The sequence below is a fragment of the Octopus bimaculoides genome, chromosome 21 (genome assembly GCF_001194135.2).
Source record: "Octopus bimaculoides isolate UCB-OBI-ISO-001 chromosome 21, ASM119413v2, whole genome shotgun sequence".
Lineage (NCBI taxonomy): Eukaryota > Metazoa > Mollusca > Cephalopoda > Octopoda > Octopodidae > Octopus > Octopus bimaculoides.
The window spans coordinates 8,050,464-8,060,320 of NC_069001.1; the positions used below are offsets into that span (position 1 = coordinate 8,050,464).

Here is a 9,857-nt window from a genome sequence, read left to right on the forward strand (position 1 = left end):
TATATATATATATATATATATATATTAATAAATCACAGGGTAGCAAAAAATTTTAGAAATTTTATTTACTACCAGTGGTCTAGCGAGAATATATATATACATATATTCTAAAAATTTGATAATGATGAGAATATACATATGGTACAAAAAAGATAAAGACAAGGTGAAAGAACAACAAACAGGGTGAATTAAGTTGGGGCTCAGGAAAAATGGAAGAAATCTTTAATATTTCGAGCCCATGCTCTTTTGCAGTAAGAACAGATGAGGAGAGAAAAAGAAAAAACATATCTGATTTCAAACCTGAGGACTTGTTTCCTTGATAGTCCAAGTTTACCTGCATCTTGATGTTAATTCAGTCAACTAAAGAAGAAGGAATATTACTTGGTGGAAGATGGAAGAAGGAAAAAAGCAATGAGGAGAATGCAGTAGAGTATGGTGGTAATGTGAGAGCTGCTGTAGTTGTACCTTACCTTTGCCTTCTCTCGCAGTGACTTGATTTTGTCTCTGATGGTTGATCTGCTCAATACCATATCCATTGCTTCATCACCATCATCCTCCTCCGCTTCCTCCTGCTCCTCGTCCTCGTCCTCGTCCTTCTCATCATCATCACCAGGTGCACCATTTTTGCTGTGTCTCTTGTCAACTTCATCGCTTTCAGAATCTGAAAAGATGATAATGATGAGAATATAACAGACGTAAATGACTCCATATTCTGTGAAGCTTCTGCTGCTGTAGAAATCCTTGGAGTTAAAGAAGCTGAGTAGAACAAAAGAGCAAAGATCCTATGGCGAAAAAGGTAAATTGAGCAGCTCAATGAAGGGCCTGAAAGGATAACTGCTGTAACTAAAAAGATGGTGAAGGAAAGAAATAGGGATGATTCCAAAGAAAGTATAACATCAGACAGAGAGAGCCTGCCAAAGAAGAAAGAAAAGCAAATAAAATTAAAGCAAAGATCAATAAGAAAATAATGATGTTTTGTAATATTTGGATTATCTCATAGAGAAAGAGAAACGGTAGAAAATTGGGTGGGTATTTTTCCTTCACTTTTTTGATATTCTTGTGTTTCATAAAACAAGAATTATGATTCTGAAAGAATGTTCTTCTGAAAATTTCAATTTTTCACAGTTTGGATTCCTCCCACCACATCCCATGTCATAGGAAGATCAACAGTTTTTTTTTCTTTAGAAAAGATAAGAATACTATCAGTTTCTTAGAAAAACTGCTGAGATCCTTGGAAGTTAAACTGAAGTGTAGAAGTGAATCATGAGAAAATGTGAAAATCCAGAGGGGAATATTTCAAGGAGACTTGTCTTCTCCATTACTTCCTGTGTTCAAATTGATTCAAATTAATTCAGACCAGGGAGAAAATGAATCATCTGCTACATATGGATGACCTCAAACTATACACAGAAACTTAAAAAGACCTGGATTCTCTTGTTCAAGCAGTAAGAATATTTAGCAAGGAAATTGATGTGTAGTAATAATTATGAAGAGACACCAAAAGGTAATATTTAATAGTATTTGAACAGAGAATAACAGAAACATGTTCCTAAGGATGCTGTTACATCACAGTTGTTATGTCACTGCAACACACTGCTTACCTGTTGTCTTAGAAAGTTCCTCTGAGTTTTTCTTCTGCAGAGATCTATCTGTAGCATTCGTTTCCTCTTCATTGGCTCCGGCTTCAATCCTCATCTTCTGCTTCTGCTTTGATCCATCCCGAGGTCTTGGCACAGGTTTGCCATCTGCATTTTGCTTGACAACTCCTTCTTTTTCTGAATCGTCAGTGAGGTTTTTCGATGAGGCACTTACTGACGATGTGGCACTGTAACTCGTGCTGAGGGGTTGGGAACTTAATGATGACCTGCTGTTTTCGTTGAGAGCCTTACGACTCCGTTGCTTCACAGACCGAACTTCGTCCGACAGTCTCTCCAACGATTCCGGTGTTGTCTGAGAAAGCTGAAGAATTTTGAAGCAGTAAACGAAACAATGAGAGGTGAAATGACAGTTCAATCTATCTCAATAAAAGTTCTGATCAAATAATGAACAGATTTGTGGGTTTTACAGGAAATGGAAATGGTCAAGACATGATAATACTAAAAAGTGCTTTAGTTGCACATCTATTTTGATGTGAAGATTCTATAGTCATATGTCATTTAGCACGAGGGCCAGTCAGGCGGTTCTGGCAACAACCACGCTCAAAAGGTGTTTTTTACATGTTACTTGCACAGGAGCCAGTCCAGCAGCACTGGCAACGACCATACTCGAATGTTGTTTTTCACGTGCCGCCGACATGTGTTGGTAAGGCAATGCTGGCAACAATCATGCTTGAATGGTGCTTTTTACATGTCACTGGCACAGGAGCCAATCCATGGCCCTAGCAACGATCACATTTGGATGTGCTTTTAACGTTCCACTGGCACAAGTGCCAATCAGGCGATACTGTCATCGGCCACATCAGCGATTTTGATTTTGATTTCACTTGCCTCAATAGGTCTTTGCATGCACAATTGTCATAAATCAGGCTTTCAAGTTTAGATCAAATAGTTTCACTGTATTGTGATTTTCAGTGAAAATAGAAAGTTAAGAGGGAAAACACTGGCAAAAAATATTGGAGTGGATTGATGCAATTTTTTTTTTTTCTCTTTTGTCACATTCAGCCAAGTCTTCTGCATTTTTAACCACCATGACCCAGTAGTGTAGCTAGGAATGGAGGCAGGCAGGAGCAAGGAGGGTAGTATATGCCAGGCAACACTTTTATGTGGGTGGCACTTTAGAGCCTACTGTATAAGCTTGGAGATGGCAAACTCAAGGGCTGCCCTATCATAGTAAAGTGGATGTTAAGATGAAGATGATGATGATCATGACTTACCTCTTTCTGTTTCCGACGTCTGCGTGCAGTTAGGTTGAGCATGAAGGACTCCACTTCTGTCTCTTCAGTGACCTGCAGAAGAAATGAGAAGAAAGACATTATTAATTAGCAGTAAGATAAGGCAGTTAGCTGGAAGAATTGTTAGCATGCCAGACAAAAACGCTTAGTGGTATTTCAGTTGTCTTTACATTCTGAGTTCAAATTCTGCCAAGGTAGACTTTGCCTCTCATCCTTTCAGGGTTGATGAAATAAGTGCCAGTTGAGCACTGGGGTCAATGTAATTGACTAGCTCCTCTCACAAAATTCCAGGACTTGTGCCTATAGCAGAAGGGATCAATCCACAGCAAAATAAGCTGTAATTACCAAATCTGTCTTCTCAGTCCCACCCTCATAAATTTGCTGTTGCTCATCAGGCTGAGCCCCTCATATATACTAGAGGCAGCAGCTGCATGGCTGCTCAACCTGCAACAAATAACACCATACTGTCTTTATAAAAGGATCAATTATATAATGTAGTCCTAGATACACTATGTCTGAATAAAGTTGGAATGGAACACCTTAGATTATAAATCCGCAGGATTAATTACTTCAGAACTGATTTGGGGTAAGTAACAATGAAACGTTGATAATGTAGTCTTAGATACATTATGTCTGAATGAAAGATAGGATGGTCATGGGTGGAATGCTTTTGATCATAGGTCTAAGTCAGGATTGACATGGGAGTTAAACAACAATATCAAGAAAGGACAAAAAGCTAACTTACCTGGGTGGGAGGTCTTGAAGCAACATCAGTCATCTCTAAGTCAGCTCCCTGAAAGTATCAATAATATTAATATGCTTTTTGTTTTTGTATGTACCTGTTGTGTGTGTCACACTTCTTTGAAGTGGTAAAATGAGAGAGAGGAAGTAAGAGAGAAAGAGAGTGAAAGACATGAGTGGTGACAGCATTCATTTTGTGCTTTTAAATGTTTCAGAGAGGAAGTAAAAGAGAAAGGAAGAGAGTGAGTGAGTGAGAATATTTGGGCCTGATATGGCCTGTTTCAATGCAAAAGGGTTAATGTGCTAAAAAATTTTTTCCTGAATATGCACAGCTTGAAGTAGGGAACATCTAATACACTCATGCATCTTTTAAGCCATCAAATACAGTATGTAGTCTAAGACATAACACTAAGAGAAGACAGGGATGGCCATGGCTGGAATGGCTTCAATTATATATCTGCTGCATCAGGATTGATCTTGTGTTAAACAACACAAATACAGTATGTAGACTATGACAAAATACAAAAAGACAGGAATGGTCATGTTTGGAATGTCTTTGATCATAGATTTGCTAGGGTTAAACAACAAAACAACGGCCTGGATACAATGCCTACAACAACACTGTAATTTGAAAAGACTCACCATGGCAGGATTAACAATGCCACTTTCTAAATCGGTGGCATCAGAGATCAAAGCCTGGCTTTTCTTCATGGTGGGCATCTGAAAATAATATGAAAGTGTGGAGTAAGATGAGGCACACAGGTGGAAAGAGGACAATACATTGATGGGTGAGGAGGAAACAGGAAGATGAGATAAGAGGATGATGGAGTAGAGAGAGGTATGTCTTGTTTTGTCCAACCTACACACACACAAATATACATACGTGCGCATGCATACACACACACACAAGTATATATATACATATATCCACCCATACAAGCATGAAACACGGACATTGAATGATTATATATATATATATATATATGATATATATATATATGTATATATAAGGGAACGTTATTATTCAAAAAAATAATATTAGTGGCCGCAAGCATAAAACCATATAGGTAAATATATATATATAGTAATATATAATTTGGGTACTATGAAGCACCAGCTTTGCTAAAAATGGGAGTCGTAAAAAAACTCTGAAGCCACAGTAAACATCACTAAATTTTTACAGGTGGAAAAGAATTGTATCTTATCTCTGCAAGATATATATATGTATATATAATGCTAATATGCATGCATACATTATAATCATTTAATGTCTGTCTTCCATGCTGACATGGATTAGACAATTTGACAGGAGCAGGTAAGCCAGAGGGCTGTGTTGAGCTTTACTGTCAGCTTTGGCATTGTTTCGATGGCTGGATGTCCTTAATGCCAACCGCTTTACAGAGTGGACTCCTCACATATAAATCGTTACTACCTAAGATACCCAATGTTGCATGGCTTTGGAATTATGTCCAAGTCTACAGATACAGATTTAGAACCAAAATAAACTGCAAACTATACCAGTAAATTTCTCAACGGCTTGGAACCACCTGGAGTACAACTTCACAGATTCATACTGAAGATCCACAGTTATCCACTGCAGGAATTTAGATGCTCTACATTGGTGCATCCAGTGATGTGATATTGTTTTGGACAAACACTCCTGGTAACTATATCTCTTGGTTTTCTAAAATGTCTTCAGATTTCTCTTTTAAACACCAGAGTGCAATTCTGAAAACAAAAAAAAAGTTTTTATATGTTGCAATTATTATTTTTCGTTTTTTGTTACCATTTCGTCTTGGAATACGTACTCGGCTGTAACGTTTTCGTTACCAATATCATTTTTTCAGAAGTATATATTTTAAATACATGTATGACTGTACAGTGGAGGCGCAATGGCCCAGTGGTTAGGGCAGCGGACTCGCGGTCATGGGATCGCGGTTTCGATTCCCAGACCGGGCGTTGTGAGTGTTTATTGAGCGATCCCCTCCACTTCCAACCCCACAAAAATATTCAAAATTTTCGAATCCCTTTAAGTCAAGTACCATATATATATATTGTGTTTTTACAAGGTTAACTGACAGTGGAAATACAAAGCTTCAAACATTGTAGAAGTTACGTGGTTAGCTAAGTCTGTTAGTAATCCTTCAGTTTAATGTAAAATTGTTTTTGTACACACACACATATATATATATACACACACACACATGCTTGCATATATAGATATAAATACTTACAAAATACACTAGTGAAAGACTTTTTTTTTTCGAAAGTTTGGTATCCGCAAAATTCGAACCCCAAAGGTGACTTGCGTTGTTAGATAGATACATAGACAGACAGACAGATGGATGGATGGATCTATCGATCGATAGATAAATAGATCGATCGATCGATAGATAGATAGATAGATTGGTAGACAAACAGATAGATAGACTTAAGAGAATGTATTGAGTAATCTAGTCGTGTTTTGTAAACCTAACCCACACGTTCTTTATATATAATGAACGTGTGCATTTGAATTTACAAGAGATAGTTAGATGATGGCCGAAATTTCGAAGTCACTGTCACAACTCTTGCGAAAATAAATGTACTCTACAAAAAGTAGTGAGTAATCCTTCAGTTTGATGTAAAATTGTTTTTGTACACATGTATATATATATATATATTATAAGGTTTTTAAACTTTTAAATTTTCATATTCAAAAGAGACAGAGTCTCTGTCTCTTTTGAATATGAAAATTTAAAAGTTTAAAAATCTTATAATATAAATATAAACTGTTAGAACGACCCTTAAGGAATCTAGTTAATGATCTCCTAAGGTAAGTTCTTATGCTATATTGGTAACGGTTGCTACATCCTCTGGAAAAATCATTATATATATATATATATATATATATATATATATATATATATATATATATATATATATACACACACATGATTGCATATATAGATACAAGTGCTTACAAAATGCATACACTCATGTAAACACAACAAAAATATGTAATATATACATGTATACTCACCTTATGACAAGGTGTGACCAAGGATGTGCGTACCTAGCAACAACACTGATAATATGAATGAAACGGTGGGGAAACGGTGGTAGCAACAACAGCTTCGAAACTATACCTAAAAGTTATATTATCACTTGAACAAATATTGCCAGTATTCTACCAAGATGATAATGAAAAAAAAATTAGAAGTGGGTAAACGTAATTCTTAATTCTGATAAACGAAAAGTTAAAATACAATGCGAAACTTACTTCGCATTTGTGATGTGGGAGGGAAAACGACTGATGTAAGAGATTAGTGAATTCTGGCGGGAGGGGGGAAACGAATTGTCAGGATTTTGTTTTTATTAGAGGAAAAGGAAGGGGGAGTAACTGTAGATGGTAAGACAGCTGATACGTTAATTGTACTTACTCCAGCTTAGCCCCTTTATTTAGCCCCTTCCACAGAAAGCGAAAGAGTAAAGGCACCAGTTTGGTCAACCAGCAAACGGGGAAAGGGACGACGATCAAGCGGTAATAGATGACGGATGCAATGTATGCATTCGCCACCTCCGCTCGACCTCTCAGCCAATTTCTGTGTGAGATTGGCCACCCTGTTCGTCGCTTCGTCCCAGTTTTTCTCCACATGGAAGTCTGGACCTAACCAGATCCCGAGAAATTTAACTGTTCAGCGCCCCACGACACTGTTGGACGGCACGGACTTGCCTCTCCAGGTACCGAGTTGCAAACTCGCGTTAATTTTTGTTCCTGTCCCCTGACAGAATCGTTACAGTGTTGGATAAAAAGAAATCCGCGAAATGACACTCGCTTGCTCTACATTCTTGCCCTCTTATGTGAATGAAAGTTATGATCGTCAGCAAGGAGGGACACACATAAGAAAGAAGAAAGCAAAGGACCACTGATGAGGTCACAGAAGTGTGACGAAAGAACTCTGGCCGAAATAGGATTAATGTAATGTAATATAAAGCTGAAGCAAATTAACACCAAATATACAGTGCGTGTGTTTTTATTGGCTAAACTGGCAATATGACCGTCTCCAAATACAACAACAAAGTTATTTAAGTTTATAATAAATTAGATATTCGCCAAGTGTTAACCAATTAATTCCTCTCTATACAGTTCCCCTCTTCCTCGGTTACCGAATGTCTTAATCACATGACGTAAAACTGACCAATAAGAATCCAGTAATTCTATTTCCGGAAATACTTATGTTAATCCATTTTCCCCTCTCCGTATTAAAGAGCGAACACCATTGAAGCATTATCGTCTACGCGATGGCTTTCGGTACAATTTCCGTCTACCAATTTTTCACTCTCGAGGTAAATTTAGTTTTAACACTTCATCTTTGTGCCCTCTCTTATAATAACAGCAGTTAAAAAAAAAAAAGGTACAGCTGTTGTAAATAACTAAAAAAAAAAAAAAACACCAAGGTACTTCCTACTGTAATTAATGATGCATTTTGTACGAAATCCTCCCCGCCACCACCACCATTCAACAGTCCAGTTGCTAATTACAACGTTCCACTTTCACTTTGTCGAACTGGTTGCCAACTGACAGCAGAATTATTCTTTTAGATGCGCTCCTGTGGCTAGTTTGTTCTTTAAAGGGAATGGCTGGGTCTTTTTTGTATTCCTATATTTGTATTATATCGTTATGTATGATAGGAGGATGTAATGCATTTAGATCGTTTAGAATTGTTACTTTACTTCTGCTGAGACATGAATGGAGAGAGATTGGTTGTGTGATTTGTTGCAAGTCGAGCGACCATTATTGGAAGCTTTTTTGTTATTATCTTGCATTTCAAAATAAAATAAATTCCTATAGATAATATGTACAATACCTTAGTTATGTGTTCGAATTTCAATATACAATGTAATCTTTCTGATGGATGTTTCTTTCCTACAGTTTTTACAATGGCATAACAAACGTCTACTGTCTCTCCAATTTTACTTTGATCCACTCCATCATATCGCATGGAAAAATAATGATCTGATTTTCTTTAAAAATTTCTATTGTGTGATTATTATCCTTGATTCCTAAATGAATTCTCCATAAATTATATTGGAAATGACAGTCTATATTTACGAGGGAGTGCTAAAAAGTTCCTGGCTTTGGTTTAAAAAAATACAGGAGGATCAGTTACGATTTTATTCAACACTTTCCCGTTTTGGATACACACTCTTATTGCAGCGGTCCTTCAGTTTTTCTAAGCCCTGTAAAAGAACTCATGATGTTGGGCCTTCAACCAAACCTTTTGCGATACTGTTAAAGCCAGAAACTTTTCAGCACCCCTCATTATATCAATACGACCAATGAAAAAATGACGAAATGCGGAATGATTATTGTTGTAACAATGTGGCCGTCTAATAAACTAGCATTAGCTACAATATAATAAATTGGCCTTGATGTTAGTACAATTTACGTTCCTTCTTCTCTTTTCGTTAGACATCTAATAATTTTGCTTTCTTTTTACACTTTCGCTTCTTGGTTTTCTTTTGTATTATGCCTATCTGCATTGCCTGTGTTCGCCTGACTTGCTAGAAATAGCAGCCAAATCCCCCTTAGTAAATGGTATATATCAAGTGAGTTCCTTAATTGATTTTAATGTCATATTTCATCTTTGACAGCTCCCGAGATGAACCAACGCAATTAACTTTTCTCACAAACACGCTCGTACACGAGACAAGCCATACTGCAATGTAGTCTATGGTAGATCATTCTCTCAAAAAACCATTTAACGACACATTTATTCATATCGAGTAATTGTATCAGTCTCAAAAGAGTAATTTATACACACATACAATATGATAGTCTCGACAACACTATTATATACAACCGCAACTACATATACGTTGGTGAGACCAAACAATCACCAGAGTTCTAGGCGCGACCTTTTGAAGAAACTACTCTTTCGAGTGTTATTTAATTCCATGTTGAGCACTGCTAGTCGCAGACAATCTACAGCTATTGGAGTATTACCCCATCCACAATTTTCATTATGATCGCTGATAATAGTCTATGAAACCTCAGTCATTATACAAATGTCGGTTTTTGAATCCTAAAACATAGACCAGTCGGCAAGTTTGGTTGAATTCTCTGCTTGAGGGCTTCATGGCTTTCATGCCTTCGGCTTGTTTAGGACCAAAGATGCAGGTGCTTCATGGCTTTCATGCCTTCGGCTTGTTTAGGACCAAAGATGCAGGTGCTTCTGGCTGA

The 9,857-nt window shown here is 37.1% G+C and overlaps 2 protein-coding genes across 6 annotated transcripts in view; one reads left to right on the forward strand and one right to left on the reverse strand.

Annotated features, from left to right (window-relative positions):
• LOC106876947 (coiled-coil and C2 domain-containing protein 2A) overlaps nt 1-8,501 on the reverse strand; it is a 44,119-nt gene extending 35,618 nt beyond the window's left edge. For 3 of the 5 annotated variants that reach the window (XM_052975372.1, XM_014925715.2, XM_014925713.2), the window contains exons 1-7: nt 6,654-7,063; nt 5,150-5,359; nt 4,274-4,351; nt 3,636-3,683; nt 2,873-2,944; nt 1,602-1,959; nt 471-661 (exon numbers count right to left, since the gene is read on the reverse strand). In XM_052975372.1, coding sequence (XP_052831332.1) covers nt 471-661; nt 1,602-1,959; nt 2,873-2,944; nt 3,636-3,683; nt 4,274-4,351 — 747 coding nt within the window. In that variant the 5' untranslated portion in view covers nt 5,150-5,359; nt 6,654-7,063. Of the gene's footprint in view, nt 1-470; nt 662-1,601; nt 1,960-2,872; nt 2,945-3,635; nt 3,684-4,273; nt 4,352-5,149; nt 5,360-5,865; nt 6,232-6,653; nt 7,064-8,481 lie in introns of those variants that run through there. The other 2 variants (XM_052975371.1, XM_014925714.2) reach the window with 2 other exon arrangements.
• The window catches only part of LOC106876943 (zinc finger protein 239), a 4,439-nt gene continuing 2,433 nt past the window's right edge, over nt 7,852-9,857 (forward strand). The window contains exon 1 of the mRNA XM_014925707.2: nt 7,852-7,960. The gene's annotated coding sequence lies outside the window, so the exon portion shown is untranslated. The remainder of the gene's footprint in view (nt 7,961-9,857) is intronic.